Raw genomic sequence first — 17263 nt, 5'->3', positions numbered from 1 at the left:
GGATATCAATGATGAGGGCCGCTGAATAAATTAATATCCTTAGTGACAGTAAAGTCGTATCGCACCATTGGCTGGGAGATCTTGAAAGGCAGGCTCAGCTACTAGAATTGGACTTCCGCATTATCTGGCATCTTTCCTTCGGCAAGTGTCAGCCTGGTGTGTTGTTTAAGTGTAACTGTTAAATGTGCAAAGTGTCCCAGGAGGAAAGGTCAATATACAGATAAATGGCAGGGACGATCATTCGAACCAAAAAAGTCTAGTAAACATGGGCTCTAAAATGCTTATCTTAAGAGCTATGAGTACTTCTCCATCTTCGTTACTGTGAAACAAATCTCTTGTACTGTAAGTTCTTTGCTTTCCAAATTTTGCGAGGCTGTAGTATGGACCTAAACAAGAAAAAATGCCCAGTAAACATGGACTCTAAAGTACATACCTTAAAAGCTATAAGCAGCTGTTGATCTTCACTACTGTGAAGCATATCTCCTGCACTGACGAAGTACTCATAGCTCTTGAACAGGTCTCGGAGAGCCCAATGGGACCGACCGACCGCCGTGTCATCCTCGGCTGATAGACGTCACTTCATGCAGATATAGAGGGTCTTGTGGTCAGCACACTGCTCTCCCGGCCGTCGTCAGTTTCCATGACCGGAACTGCTACTTCTCAGTCACGAAGCTCCTCAATTAGCCCCACAAGGGCTGAATGCACCCCACTTGCCAACAGCGCTCGGCAGATCCAAATGGTCACTGATCCAAGTGCTAGCCAAGCCCGACTGCGCTTAACATCGGTGATTTCACGAAAACCGGTGTTACCACGGCAGGAAGGTCGTTGGCTACTCATAGCTCTTGTGGTATGCGTTTCAGAGCCCATGTTTACTAGACTTTCTTGCTTTGAGCCATCGTTCCCTGAATACTGAGCATTCCTCCTGGAACACCCTATAGATGCCTCTAATGTGAAGATGATGAATCCTCTCGAATAGTACCAAGGGGACCACCGAGCTTGAAACTTCCACATCCGATAGACAGATTAGCATTACTTCACGAGGCAGAGCAGCGAGTTTTTGAGTGTAATCCAGGACATTCTCACAAAGACTGGTGATCGGGAACTTTACCCCATGACCCTTTCAGTCCTCTTTGCCGTAAAGGCAAAGGGAAGTACAGCGCGCGGCTTACCTGGGCAAACACCTACCCAAGTTATGGCTATGCCAACGGTGATTAAATTCGGTCACTTGATGGGAAACGACGTATCCATCGCGGCTCGGCGAGGGTCGAGAAGAATTGTAAGATCTGTTGACAGAAATAAACAGTTTAGTCAACAAAGAATGAGGATCAGAGCTAACCGAGGAAGGAGCAAAGTAATGACGAGTGGCGCAAATGAGAATATTGAGAAACTTAACATCATAATTGATGATCTCGTAGTAGACAAAGTTAAGTAATTCTGGTACCTTGGAAATAAAATAAGTCGTGATAGACGAAGACTATGACAAGCAAAGAGGGCATCCCTGGCCGAAACAAGTATACTGTTGACAAACATAGTCCTTAATTTCAGGAAGAAGTTTCTGAGGATGTACGTTTGGAACACAGCATAGATTAGTAGTGGAACATGGAGTTTGAGAAAACCGGAAAAGAAAAGAATCGAAGCATTTGAGTTGTAGCGTTACAGAAGAACGTTGAAAATTAAGTGGAATTAGGTGGAGTTATAAAGTAAGGAATGGGGAGGTTCTCTGCAGAATCGGTGAAGAGAGGAATGTATGGAACACTCTGAGAAGAATAAGGGAAAGGTTAATAGGACACGTGTTACATCAACGAATGATTTCCAAGGTACCAGAGGGTGCTGTAGAGGGTAAAAGCTGTAGAGGAAGACAGAATTTGGAGTACATCCAGTAAATAGTTGAGGACGTAGGTCGCAAGCGCTACTCTGAGAGGAATGGCACATGAGAGAAATTCGTGGCGGGGCACGTATAAACAGAGACTCAAATGGCTCTGAGCACCATGGAACTTAACTGCTGTGGTCATCAGTCCCCTAGAACTTAGAAACTACTCAAACCTAACTAATCTAAGCATATCACACACATCCCTGCTCGAGGCAGGATTCGAACCTGCGACCGTAGCGGCCACGCGGTTCCAGACTGTAGTGCCTAGAACTGCTCGGCCACCCCGGCCGGCTAAACTGTCAGAGGATTGATGACCCCACAAAAGAAAGAGCAGCCGGACCCAACTTGCTGACAGGGAATCTGAAGCATGGATGAGGGCGGATGTAAGAAACGACATCAAGTTAGCAGAATGAGTGACTCATCAGCTGCAGAGTGCTATTAGCACTCAAACTAGCACGATGTTCGTAGGAAGTTAGAAAGAATGTGATGCAATGATCAAGAAGCTCTTCATAAGCCACACATTTCTGCGGAGATAGAAAGGGTGTTTGATAAGCATAGACAGCTACACTGGAATGTAAGTTGGTCATGTGATTTTGATTTTCATATGTCATTGATGGGCACATCAGAGAGAGAGAGAGAGAGCAAGTTACGTAACTGTTAAACAATATTTGATCTTGTCGTGGAACAGTCTTTGCCTCTGCACAGTCTGAAACGTTCTTAGCTGAAGTGTGGTAGGCGATGGACGTGGTTGGTAGCATCGTGTGAACTTGTTGTTAGATGAAGAAAGGGCAGCTAGGATGAATATGATGGGTGCAATGAAAGAGGAAATAACTATAAATTTTGAGTAATGTAATTGGTTTTGAGGAGAAGAGATTTGAGGTAAGACTGCAGCACTAAGCACCTAATTTATCGGAATGATTACTGTCAGTTGGCTAACTTGTTCGGTGCTGAGAGAAAGACTACCACACTTCCCTGAGTCATGGATTAATTGATTAAACTGTTTGATTTTTATCGAATTTCTCTGTTAACATTGTACCCTCCTTAAACCTTTGTTCACTTTGTTAAGCAAGCTGCGACATTGTCGCGAATAAAACAGTGACCCTTATGTACAATAAGTTTCCTTTAATTTACGTCTATGGTCACCAACCTTTTGTTAACAGATTACCGGTCATTAGATCTGCAGGAAAAAAACTGGAAAAAACATAAATACACTCGCAGATTGTCTACAGCTTAAAAACAATAAATAGACTATAATGAAAAGTACTACTGACAAATACTCTCCTGGAAATGGTAAAAAGAACACATTGACACCGGTGTGTCAGACCCACCATACTTGCTCCGGACACTGCGAGAGGGCTGTACAAGCAATGATCACACGCACGGCACAGCGGACACACCAGGAACCGCGGTGTTGGCCGTCGAATGGCGCTAGCTGCGCAGCATTTGTGCACCGCCGCCGTCAGTGTCAGCCAGTTTGCCGTGGCATACGGAGCTCCATCGCAGTCTTTGACACTGGTAGCATGCAGCGACAGCGTGGACGTGAACCGTATGTGCAGTTGACGGACTTTGAGCGAGGGCGTATAGTGGGCATGCGGGAGGCCGGGTGGACGTACCGCCGAATTTCTCAACACGTGGGGCGTGAGGTCTCCACAGTACATCGATGTTGTCGCCAGTGGTCGGTGGAAGGTGCACGTGCCCGTCGACCTGGGACCGGACCGCAGCGACGCACGGATGCACGCCAAGACCGTAGGATCCTACGCAGTGCCGTAGGGGACCGCACCGCCACTTCCCAGCAAATTAGGGACACTGTTGCTCCTGGGGTATCGGCGAGGACCATTCGCAACCGTCTCCATGAAGCTGGGCTACGGTCCCGCACACCGTTAGGCCGTCTTCCGCTCACGCCCCAACATCGTGCAGCCCGCCTCCAGTGGTGTCGCGACAGGCGTGAATGGAGGGACGAATGGAGACGTGTCGTCTCCAGCGATGAGAGTCGCTTCTGCCTTGGTGCCAATGATGGTCGTATGCATGTTTGGCGCCATGCAGGTGAGCGCCACAATCGGGACTGCATACGACTGAGGCACACAGGGCCAACACCCGGCATCATGGTGTGGGGAGCGCGATCTCCTACACTGGCCGTACACCTCTGGTGATCGTCGAGGGGACACTGAATAGTGCACGGTACATCCAAACCGTCATCGAACCCATCGTTCTACCATTCCTAGACCGGCAAGGGAACTTGCTGTTCCAACAGGACAATGCACGTCCGCATGTATCCCTTGCCACACAACGTGCTCTAGAAGGTGTAAGTCAACTACCCTGGCCAGCAAGATCTCCGGATCTGTCCCCCATTGAGCATGTTTGGGACTGGATGAAGCGTCGTCTCACGCGGTCTGCACGTCCAGCACGAACGCTGGTCCAACTGAGGTGCCAGGTGGAAATGGCATGGCAAGCCGTTCCACAGGACTACATCCAGCATCTCTACGATCGTCTCCATGGGAGAAAGCAGCCTGCATTGCTGCGAAAGGTGGATATACACTGTACTAGTGCCGACATTGTGCATGCTCTGTTGCCTGTGTCTATGTGCCTGTGGTTCTGTCAGTGTGATCATGTGATGTATCTGACCCCAGGAATGTGTCAATAAAGTTTCCCCTTCCTGGGACAATGAATTCACTGTGTTCTTATTTCAATTTCCAGGAGTGTAGTAATAAAAATCGATGAAGTAGAACACGACAAAAGTCATATTGTTAAAAAGAGGAAGAGTCAAGAGACAGTATAATAAACACTTTTGATAGTGCACAGGATAATATTAAAAACCATAAAACAAATCGCTAAAGGAGCCACAATGAAAGAAAACATAGTGCTGCACATAATCAGCGCCCTCTGATATCGCTAACGCCAGAATTCCGCACAGGCGGGAAGTGGTTGGTGGAACGTGACTAGCAGAGGGCCCCTCGCACCCTGCGGCGCTCCGTTGTGTCTGCTGTACGGCAGCTTGTGCTACTGACAACATGGATCGTGCATGTGATGTTATTTATATGTATTTGACGATGCAGGTGCTGATTCCGCATTTGACATTTGACGATGCCACTATGGCTACAGTACATTAGGACTTTGTTTTTATAAAACTAATATTCCTCTTCATACTTAAAGCACACAAATGCATTTGTTTGTCAGTAGTACTTTTTATTATGGTCTATTTATTGTTTTTAAGCTGTAGACAATCTCCGAGTGTATTTATGTTTTTCCCATTTTTTGCTGCAGATCTGACGATGGTCATTATAGACCGAAACCGGTAATCTGTTAACAAAAGGTTTGTGACCATAGACGTAAATTAAAGGAAACTCACTTTGTTAAGCATAATATTGTTCAGACCAATGTTATGTTTGAAGAGCACAAAGTTTTACTCTGTCTTTTGAATATACTCTTCATTCTAAAATCGTTGTCTTGGAATATCATTTCATAAGAATAGTTGCTCTCCCCGACCCACTTTCTATAATTACGCTTTACCACATGGAACAGTTTGAATATGTATTTCGAAACAAAAATCTAGCTTCACCACTGCCTGCTTGCTCTTTGTTGTTGTGCTTTCGAGATATCTACAAGAATGTTGCCAAGGTGCGAGGTAAGTCGAAATTTTGATTACGGCTAGATAATTGTTTCACTTCAGTTGGGCATTTAACACAAAGATAAGTTGCATTCAGATCTGCTACAGTTCAGTTCATACTAGAGTCTGTTTAGTCAAAGTTTAGCATACGAGTGTATGTTGGATAACAGTTTGTGAGTACATAGCTTTGGCAATACGTAGACTTTTATAGAGTGGGAGATAAAGTTGGTCTAAATTTCATACAAAAACGAATAACACGTTTCTTTTAGTTGCCATTTTCGCAGCAGCAATTGTTTCAATGAAAATGCCTTTTTTGCCTCCTGCAAAGGGAGAGAGATTTTTCATCATGTAATATTTCAGAGAAACCACTGAAGATGCCTCGTAAAAAAGGCGAAACGCGTCTGGGTGCAACAATAAAAATAAACATTTCGATGTGCAGCATGCAAAAAAGGCATTTTCTTTGAAACAACTGTAATTTAGAAACGAAAAAGTGAGATGGTTACACAAGGGAAAGAAAACAACTGTGATACTGTAACACAGAGTGCATCAAACTAAACATTTTAGAGTCGGTGTCTAATAAAAAAATAATAGCCAATTGAACTTTGAACTAACACACAAAATAGTTAGACAGGAAAATCAAATCAAGTTTATAACAGATTTGTTCATCCAGTATTCAATGATTAAACAGCTGCAAACCAATACCACTAGGGTCTTGGACGGGTTGATCTTTAACCGTATACACTGCGCCAGTTTTGATAGTGCACCTAGGTCAGTATTTATATTCTGGATAGCAGTTCTCAATTTTATTGGTTTCGCACTTAGATACAACCGGCGGTCATCAACGTACTTTTATTTGTAGTAGGACAAAACTGATGGCACATGATTTACGCACAGTGAGAAGTGTGTAGGACCTAATACCAAGCCCTGGGAGACATCTAATACTACCAGCCCCCACTGTGACTTTACGGTGGCTGATGTGACAGTTTGCTGGCGAGACTTCAGGCATGAGCGAAACCACTGAACTGTACTTGTCGAGAAATTTAGGCTGCTAAGATTGGTAAGTAAAATGTCGAAGTCGCCAGTTTCAAAGCCTTTCCTGGAGTCTGCTGTTGTTGTTGTGGTCTTCAGTCCTGAGACTGGTTTGATGCAGCTCTCCATGCTACTCTATCCTGTGCAAGCTGCTTCATCTCCCAGTATGTACTGCAGCCTACATCCTTCTGAATCTGCTTAGTGTATTCATCTATTTATTGTCCATGTTTCACTTCCATATACTGCTACACTCCATACAAATACTTTCAGAAAGCCGGCCGGAGTGGCCGTGCCGTTCTAGGCACTACAGTATACAACCGCGTGACCGCCATGGTCGCAGGTTCGAATCCTGCCTCGGGCATGGATGTGTGTGTTGTCCTTAGATTAGGTATGTTTAAGTAGTTCTAGGGGACTTATGACCTCAGTAGTTGAGTTCCATAGTGCTCAGAGCCATTTTGAACTTTCAGAAACGAGTTCCTAACACTTAAATCTACACTCGATGTTAACAAATTTCTCTTCTTGAGAAACGCTTTCCTTTCCATTGCCAGTCTACATTTTATATCCTCTCTACTTCTACCATCATCAGTTATTTTGCTCCCCAAGTAGCAATACTCCTTTACTTCTTTAAGCGTCTCATTTCCTAATCTAAGTCCCTCAGCATCACCCGATTTAAGTCGAGTACATTCCATTATCCTCGTTTTGTTTTTGTTGATGTTCATCTTATATCCTCCTTTTCAAGACACTGTCTATTCCGTTGCTGATGTCTAAGAAGCACAAAGTAGTCTTCTTTCGTTCATCGATGGCAACATTAAGGTTATTAATTGTCTTTAATAAGGCAGATGCTGTGATGCGATATTTACAAGACCCCGATTGGTGTTCGTCTAGTAGATATTTGTAGTTAGGTAGTTTCTTAGCTGGTAGTGGATTTTATAATCTAAGGCAGGCTGACGGGCGCAAGGCAGTGTAGTTCAGCGCCCCGTCCGCGACCGTGTCGGCATAGGAGCGAGAGAGAGAGAGAGAGAGAGAGAGAGAGCTGCAGGCCGAGTGAGACCGCACAGCACTGCTCTGCGCTGGACTGCCCCGCGGTCAGACCTAACGTAAACAAAATATTCTATTTTGGAATTAATTTTATGTAAGGGATATAGAGTCTCATTCTTACTGTTAGTAGTTACAAGTCAGTATTTTTTGTTACACTTCGTGGTACAATTTTTTGTATCCCTTTTCAGAGTTTAGAAATCTGATCCTTAGTTTGCTGTTTTGTACGTTATAATTTTAACTGACCAAGTTTGAAAACTTATCAAAATAGAATTAAGGTTATAAATCTCCTTAATTCTTACAGCCAACATTGTTAAAGAAGAAAATTAACATTTTACCCGTTTTTCTTTTTCGAGGAAACGATTTTGTCTAGGCTTGGTACAATATTCTGTGAGACTGCTAACCTCAAAGAATTGGTCAAATTTTGTCGCCAAGGAATGAACGGTTCCTAGTTTTAGCAAGCTTTAAAAGAGAGGAAAAGCGCTCACAAATGTACGCGGGACCATGCATTGAGAGAACTTTGACCTCGTGCTTGTGCAAAAGAGGATATTTCTCTCGTGGAAGACAGGTGTAATAGTCATCGAAAGTTTTACACATAAGAAAGCGGTCCTTCAGGCGGATATGGCCCTGTAGGTCAATCAGCTCTAGTTGACGCACTTGTGAGACGTCCTCTGCCCGAAGGGAAAACGGGCGAACAAATATATCTATCGGCTGGCGCTCGGGCGGTCCGCACGGCCAGCTAAACGGCACGGCTCGGCCACTGCAGCAACATACGAATCCGCCCGGCGCGCTGGCCGCGGGCGATCGCGGGCGCTACCGTCCCAGGGGCACAGTTTGGACGAGCCTGGTCTAAGGGCTTGCATAGTGAGACTCAGAGGGCCTTAGACACGGGGTGACAGGTAGATGCCGTGTTTCTTGACTTCCGCAAGGCGTTTGACACAGTTCCCCACAGTCGTTTAATGAACAAAGTAAGAGCCTACGGACTATCAGACCAATTGTGTGATTGGATTGAGGAGTTTCTAGATAACAGAACGCAGCATGTCATTCTCAATGGAGAGAAGTCTTCCGAAGTAAGAGTGATTTCAGGTGTGCCGCAGGGAAGTGTCATAGGACCGTTGCTATTCACAATATACATAAATCACCTGGTGGATGACATCGGAAGTTCACTGAGGCTTTTTGCAGATGATGCTGTGGTGTATCGAGAGGTTGCAACAATGGGAAAATTGTACTGAAATTCAGGAGGATCTGCAGCGAATTGACGCATGGTGCACGGAATGGCAATTAAATCGCAATGTAGACAAGTGTAATGTGATGCGAATACATAGAAAGATAGGTCCCTTATCATTTAGCTACAAAATAGCAGGTCAGCAACTGGAAGCAGTTAATTCCATAAATTATCTGCGAGTACGCATTTGGAGTGATTTAAAATGGAATGATCATATAAAGTTGATCGTCGGTAAAGCAGATGCCAGACTGAGATTCATTGGAAGAATCCTAAGGAAATGCAATCCGACAACAAAGGAAGTAGGTTACAGTACGCTTGTTCGCTCACTGCTTGAATACTGCTCAGAAGTGTGGGATCCGCACCAGATAGGGTTGATAGAAGAGATAGAGAAGATCCAACGGAGAGCAGCGCGCTTCGCTACAGGATCATTTAGTAATCGCGAAAGCGTTACGGAGATGACAGGTAAACTCCAGTGGAAGACTCTGCAGGAGAGACGCTCAGTAGCTCGGTACGGGCTTTTGTTAAAGCTCCGAGAACATACCTTCACCGAAGAGTCAAGCAGTATATTGCTCCCCCCTACGTATATCTCGCGAGGAGACCATGAGGATAAAATCAGAGAGATTAGAGCCCACACAGAAGCATACCGACAATCCTTCTTTCCACGTACAATACGAGACTGGAATAGAAGGGAGAACCGATAGAGGTACTCAGGGTACCCTCCGCTACACACCGCCAGATGGCTTGCGGAGTATGGATGTAGATGTAGATGTAGAATAGGTGAGTTGTCAGATTCTGTAGCGTGTTCCGGACCTAATGAAGTATACCAAGGTAATGCGAGGCAGAGATGTACAGGCGGCTCACCTGTAGAGCGGGAATCCTTGGTCGTCGCGGAACCAGAAGACCATGTAGAGCTTGTCGTGGCGGGGCGGCGTCACGTTGCACGGCAGCGCCACGCTGCGGCCCTCCACAGCCTCCACGGACGCCGCGGGCCCTGTCAACAACACGACACAGAAATCACCAGTCTGACTCTCATGTCTGGCCACCGCAGGCAGGCCGCAAGATGAGACGCAGGCACGTGAGGCGACGCAGGGGGCTCACGCCAAATCCCTCACGGCAGCGTGAGTCACGGCGACAATCATCGCAAGTTGGATCGCAGTTTCAATACGCAGTCTGCTGGGGAACTTTGGCTCTGGCAGAGATGGCGACTACTTCTGCTATCTTAATAGATATAAGTTCTGAAACGGATTCCGATTCTGAGTTTAAGTTCGAAACGGTGTGTTACATCGCTTTGATGAAACAAAGCAGAAAAAAGTGCGTACATGAAAAGAAGACTAAGTCATGGCGAATTCGCTTTAACTAAGGAATTTGATGATGAAAAATTCACGAACTATTTTACAGGGTGTTTCAAAAATGACCGGTATATTTGAAACGGCAATACAAACTAAACTAGCAGCGATAGAAATACACCGTTTGTTGCAATATGCTTGGACCAACAGTAAATTTTCAGGCAGACAAACTTTCGAAATTACGGTAGATACAATTGTCAACAACAGATGGCGCTGCGGTCTGGGAAACTCTATAGTACGATATTTTCCACATATCCACCATGCGTAGCAATAATATGGCGTAGTCTCTGAATGAAATTACCCGAAACCTTTGACAACGTGTCTGGCGGAATGGCTTCACATGCAGATGAGATGTACTGCTTCAGCTGTTCAATTGTTTCTGGATTCTGGCGGTACACCTGGTCTTTCAAGTGTCCCCACAGAAAGAAGTCACAGGGGTTCATGTCTGGCGAATAGGGAGGCCAATCCACGCCGCCTCTTGTATGTTTCGGATAGCCCAAAGCCATCACACGATCATCAAAATATTCATTCAGGAAATTAAAGACGACGGCCGTGCGATGTGGCCGGGCACCATCTTGCATAAACCACGAAGTGTTCGCAGTGTCGTCTAAGGCAGTTTGTACCGCCACAAATTCACGAAGAATGTCCAGATAGCGTGATGCAGTAATCGTTTCGGATCTGAAAAATGGGCCAATGATTCCTTTGGAAGAAATGGCGGCCCAGACCAGTACTTTTTGAGGATGCAGGGACGATGGGACTGCAACATGGGGCTTTTCGGTTCCCCATATGCGCCAGTTCTGTTTATTGACGAAGCCGTCCAGGTAAAAATAAGCTTCGTCAGTAAACCAAATGCATATCGCCGTCATCAATCCTGTGCACTATATCGTTAGCGATTGTCTCTCGTGCAGCAATGGTAGCGGCGCTGAGGGGTTGCCGCGTTTGAATTTTGTATAGATAGAGATGTAAACTCTGGCGCATGAGACGATACGTGGACGTTGGCTTCATTTGGACCGCAGCTGCAACACGGCGAACGGAAACCCGAGGCCTCTGTTGGATCACCTGCTGCACTAGCTGCGCGTTGCCCTCTGTGGTTGCCGTACGCGGTCGCCCTACCTTTCCAGCACGTTCATCCGTCACATTCCCAGTCCGTTGAAATTTTTCAAACAGATCCTTTATTGTATCGCTTTTCGGTCCTTTGGTTACATTAAACCTCCGTTGAAAACTTCATCTTGTTGCAACAACACTGTGTTCTAGGCGGTGGAATTCCAACACCAGAAAAATCCTCTGTTCTAAGGAATAAACTATGTTGTCCACAGCACACTTGCACGTTGTGAACAGTACACGCTTACAGCAGAAAGACGACGTACAGAACGGCGCACCCACAGACTGCGTTGTCTTCTATATCTTTCACATCACTTGCAGCGCCATCTGTTGATGAAAATTGTAACTACTGTAATTTCGAAAGTTTGTCCGCCTGAAAATGTACTGTTGTACCAAGCGTCTTGCAACAAACGGTGTATTTCTATCGCTGCTCGTTTAGTTTTTATTGCCGTTTCAAATATACCGGTCATTTGTGAAACACCCTGTAGATTAAACCGTGACCAATTCCAAGAAGTGCATGGTCTCATCAAAAATGAAATTACCATTTCGTATGTCCGTTTCCTTGGCCACTTCTCAGCTTTCAGCTTTGTTTTCAAGTAATCTTCATGGCTTGTATCGTACAGAACTTTGCGAACACGTGCGGCTTCAATTAGCTTTTCCTCCATTTCGAACTACCAACAGCCAGAACCACCGTGAGGCTCGCAGTTAACTGCGTACAGGAGACTGCGGTCCGCAGGATCACCGAGCGCAGGAGCTGCGTCACGTCACGCAGCGCAGGACCACTCAGTTGTGTGGTTCGTAAAAACTCACCGTGAGTCACCCTGCGTCACCTCACGGACCTGGGTCTCACCTTGCGGCAAGCCTAACAGCTGTCTGTGGCACCGCGAGAGGCCAGCGCGCCAACTGCGGCAGTCACAGCGAGAGGCCTCACACAAAGTCGTTCTCAGTGTGAGGGCCGAGTCAAGGCGTCGTTCTGCGGCAACGTTTCTACAAGTTTCCTACTTATCAACTTGTCTGCGCCTGAAGATGACAAGTAGGAAACTTGTTGAAACGTTGCCGCAGAAACGACGCCTCCACTAGGCCCATAACCCGAGAAGATTTCATCATCGAGATTCGCCGAGAAAGTCTAAATTGGCATAAAGTCGACAAGTAATTTCTGGCTAAACCCTTGGGAGCTTTATACGGTCTTTGCAGTTTAGAATATTTACAATGGTGGCCAAAACGTAATGGAAAAAGTAGCCTTTGCATGGTGTGTCACTGCCAAATAACGTAGCTCGATGAAACTGGAATCGTATGCAGAAAGCACTCCTACAGTATAGGATAGAAAGTAAGTGAAAGTAATGCTCAGTGACACGAACAGATACGACACTTTTATTGAAAGACAATTGCTCTGAAGTACCCGCTGTTTTTGATGGTCCCTTCGATACTGCAAAAGGCGAGTCTTGCATCTTACACTTCCTGTTTCCTTAAGTGACGCAACTATCCGGTGAACGGTCCGGACACTTGGATGATGTCGTCCAGGATACCGAGCAGCATACATAGCACACGCCCGTTGGGCATTTTGATCACAGCAGTCGTACATCAACACGATATCGACCTTTTCCGCAATTGGTAAACGGACCATTTTAACACTGGTAATGTATCACGAAGGAAATACCGTCCGCACTGGAGGAATGTTACGTGATACCACTTACTTATACGTTTGTAGCTATTACAGCGCCATCTATCACAAAGCGGAAAAAGTGCTCCAACGAACACATTCATATTTCTTTACGTACTACACGAATATGTAATAATAACGGGGGTTCCTATTTTAAAAAACGCAGTTGATATCCGCTTGACCTATGGCAGGGCCATCTAGCGGGCCAACCATAGCGCCATCTGGTTTCCCCCTTCAAGCTATACAAGTTTTGTTGCTGGTAGTTTTTTCGTTGACGCTTATTTCGTGAGATATTTGGCGCAGTCACGATCAATGGTCCACCCTGTATAGACGTTGCCGACCACAGCACCGTATTCTGTCTGCTTGTATATCTCTATATTTGAATACTCATGCCTACAACAGTTCCTTTGGTGCTTCAGTGCAGCTTGTGGTGTTTTCAAGAATTTTGCAGCAGAGCGACGTTTGAGCGACTGGTGGCGGGCGTACACGCAGAGATGAGCAGAAAGGTGAAAGAAGAGGGGCGGTGGCGCTGTTGATGAATGTGTTCGGCGAGATAGCAGCGCCGCAACGCCCTCTGGCGTCGGTAGCAGCAGCGTCGGCCATAAAACGCACGCGCCGCTCCGCGGCTGGCTGGCGTGCCATTGACAGCGACCAGCCGACCGTGGCGCGACCGCTAACGACGCCGCTCGCCGTATTTACGCCGGGCTCCACGCAGTGCATCGAGGCGCGCTCACAGCGAATGCCGCGTAAACGCACGAGAGCGAGCTGCGACAGCCTTCCGTCCCAACTGGTCCTCTGGCACTCTGCAAGCCAATTTGCCCCACCCCTCTCTCTCTCTCTCTCCCTCTCTCTCTCTCTCTCTCTTTCCTTCTTTCTAACCCCCCTCCTCTCTCTCTCTCTCTCTCTCTCTCTCTCTCTCTCTCACACACACACACACACACACACACACACTGCGACCGTTCGTTGTGGATGACGAAATAAAATACAATTTGTAACTTTCTTGGCAGATTAAAACTGTGTGCCGGACCGAGACTCGAACTCGGAACCTTTGCCTTTCGCGGGCAAGTGCCCTACCATCCTTTTTTTACTCTATCCGTGCTTTTTTAAATAGTTTTTTATTTTTTTATAAAAAAACTGACCTAAGGGACTCATTAATTCTATGAGTAAGTAGACATGTAAAAAAGTCATTCCAGTTCCTTAACATAAGCAAAGCGTAGTTCTTGGGCGCTTATGCTTAGCGCCCTCTGCATCCCAATTTTTCCTTATCGCTTGACCCTGTATCTTCGAACAGTTGGCTTTTGCCTCTGGCATGATGAATACTTCCGTTTTGCAAATATTTTATTCTCTCGTCTTCTGTTACAATTTAATGTAGACAAGAGCCTTTACCATAGGGCGAATACATTTGTGTATTTATTCTGACGTACACTGAATGTAATCTGCTGTCTTAAGCCATGACATGTCACTCTTCTGGTTTTCATATGGCAAGAGCCAGCAATTATGAGGTTTGCACGTTAACTACTTAAAAAAATTAAAAAAAGGAAAAAGGGTTTTTGGAAGGTTTGTTTTTCAGTAATTTTTATTTTTATTTTGTTTTATTTATATACATATGGCTAAAGGAAAGCAGTTTTTCATCAGCTACATAAACGTAATAATAAGAAGTCGTCCCAATGTTTATATTCTCCTGTTATCGATAATCCAGCTGCGAGGCGGATTATGGAACGCGCTCCAAAGAAAATTAGAAAAATATTGCCTGTATTTAGGGTTCTTGACGATCGCACAATGTCGTTCGTTGAGGTGCGAGCATGCGATGTTCAGAAGAACGCGAAATCCCGAAGATGGGCTAAAATTTACAGACGCGCGAAATTTGGCACGTACTTCGATGCGAGATGCCTTTAATAGGTTCCACAACGAAACATTGTCTCCAAATTTGGTAGAAAATCCGAAGAAATTCTTGTCGTATGTAAAGTACACAAGCGGCAAGACGCAGTCAATACCTTCGCTGCGCAGTGCCGATGGTACTGTTATCGACGACTGTGCCGCTAAAGAGGAGTTATTGAACGCACTTTTCCGAAATTCCTTCACCAGGGAAGACGAATGGAATATTCCAGAATTTGAAACACGAACATCTGCTAGCATGAGTTTCTTAGAAGTAGATACCTTAGGGGTTGCGAAGCAACTCAAATCGCTTGATACGGGTAAGTCTTCAGGTCCAGATTGTATACCGATTAGGTTCCTTTCAGATTACGCTGATACTATAGCTCCCTACTTAGCACTCATATACAACCGCTCGCTCACCGATAGATCTGTACCTACAGATTGGAAAATTGCGCAGGTCGCACCAGTGTTCAAGAAGGGTAGTAGGAGTAATCCATTTAACTACAGACCTATATCATTGACGTCGGTTTGCAGTAGGGTTTTGAAGCATATACTGTATTCAAACATTACGAATCACCTCGAAGGGACGATCTATTGACACGTAATCAGCATGGCTTCAGAAAACATCGCTCTTGTGCAACGCAGCTAGCTCTTTATTCGCACGAAGTAATGGCCGCTATCGACAGGGGATCTCAAGTTGATTCCGTATTTCTAGATTTCCGGAAAGCTTTTGACACCGTTCCTCATAAGCGACTTCTAATCAAGCTGCGGAGCTATGGGGTATCGTCTCAGTTGTGCGACTGGATTCGTGATTTCCTATCAGGAAGGTCGCAGTTCGTAGTAATAGATGGCAAATCATCGAGTAAAACTGAAGTGATATCAGGTGTTCCCCAGGGAAGCGTCCTGGGACCTCTACTGTTCCTGATCTATATAAATGACCTGGGTGACAATCTGAGCAGTTCTCTTAGACTGTTCGCAGATGATGCTGTGATTTACCGTCTATTAAGGTCATCCGAAGACCAGTATCAGTTGCAAAGCGATTTAGAAAAGATTGCTGTATGGTGTGTCAGGTGGCAGTTGACGCTAAATAACGAAAAGTGTGAGATGATCCACATGAGTTCCAAAAGAAATCCGTTGGAATTCGATTACTCGATAAATAGTACAATCCTCAAGGCTGTCAATTCAACTAAGTACCTGGGTGTTAAAATTACGAACAACTTCAGTTGGAAGGACCACATAGGTAATATTGTCGGGAAGGCGAGCCAAAGGTTGCGTTTCATTGGCAGGACACTTAGAAGATGCAACAAGTCCACTAAAGAGACAGCTTACACTACACTCGTTCGTCCTCTGTTAGAATATTGCTGCGCGGTGTGGGATCCTTTCCAGGTGGGATTGACGGAGGACATCGAAAGGGTGCAAAAAAGGGCAGCTCGTTTTGTATTATCACGTTATAGGGGAGAGAGTGTGGCAGATATGATACACGAGTTGGGATGGAAGTCATTAAAGCATAGACGTTTTTCGTCGCGGCGAGACCTTTTTACGAAATTTCAGTCACCAACTTTCTCTTCCGAATGCGAAAATATTTTGTTGAGCCCAACCTACATAGGTAGGAATGATCATCAAAATAAAATAAGAGAAATCAGAGCTCGAACAGAAAGGTTTAGGTGTTCGTTTTTCCCGCTCGCTGTTCGGGAGTGGAATAGTAGAGAGATAGTATGATTGTGGTTCGATGAACCCTCTGCCAAGCACTTAAATGTGAATTGCAGAGTAGTCATGTAGATGTAGATGTAGAATAGCAAAAATCGGGTACTTTCTTTTCGCCATTACCAAATTGGTAGTGAACAGCGTCGCCGCTGATCCACGTCACAGAGTTCGTTTTCGCTCTTGGGAAACACATCTCATCTGGGAAAAGAAGTGATCGGGTGTTTCCAGAATGAGATTTTCACTCTGCAGCGGAGTGTGCGCTGCCAGGAAAGTTTCATACGAGCGCACACTCCACTGCAGAGTGAAAATCTCATTCTGGAAATACAATCTGTCACAATATCAGCTCACCGAAAATCTATGTTAGCTCGGAATCCCCACATGTTACTGCATGAAACGATTTACCCATGGGCCCCAGTAAATGGGGTTGGACGGCCAAAATAAATGGTTCAAATGGCTCTGAGCACTATGGGACTTAACTTCTGAGGTCATCAGCCCCTAGAACTTAGAAATACTTAAACTTAACTAACCTAAGGACATCACACACATCCATGCCCGAGGCAGGATTCGAACCTGCGACCATAGCAATTGCGCGGTTCCAGACTGTAGCGCCTGGAACCGCTCGGCCACTTCGGCCGGCTGGTTGGACTTCCAAGTTTGCCTACGTTTCTATATGGGGCTCTAACTCCCATTTGCCACAATGTATCCAATGTTCCATGAAAGTGCAGGCTTTTTCAAAAATAACTTTATAACTTTGAATATTAATCTAAAATTAATTCATAGTACCTACAGAGGTGATTGTAGTGTCATTTTGTAT

At 45.4% G+C, this 17263-nt stretch overlaps 1 protein-coding gene across 1 annotated transcript in view; it reads right to left on the bottom strand.

Annotated features, from left to right (window-relative positions):
- Positions 1-17263, bottom strand: part of LOC126315420 (nephrin-like) — a 478744-nt gene that overhangs the window by 149529 nt on the left and 311952 nt on the right. Inside the window, exon 2 of the mRNA XM_049992703.1 lies at positions 9625-9754. Coding sequence (XP_049848660.1) covers positions 9625-9754 — 130 coding nt within the window. The remainder of the gene's footprint in view (positions 1-9624; positions 9755-17263) is intronic.

This window comes from Schistocerca gregaria, chromosome 1 (genome assembly GCF_023897955.1).
Source record: "Schistocerca gregaria isolate iqSchGreg1 chromosome 1, iqSchGreg1.2, whole genome shotgun sequence".
In the NCBI taxonomy this organism is placed as follows: Eukaryota; Metazoa; Arthropoda; class Insecta; order Orthoptera; family Acrididae; genus Schistocerca; species Schistocerca gregaria.
Note: the sequence above shows the minus strand (reverse complement) of the source record. Positions and strands in the feature narration are given on the sequence as shown.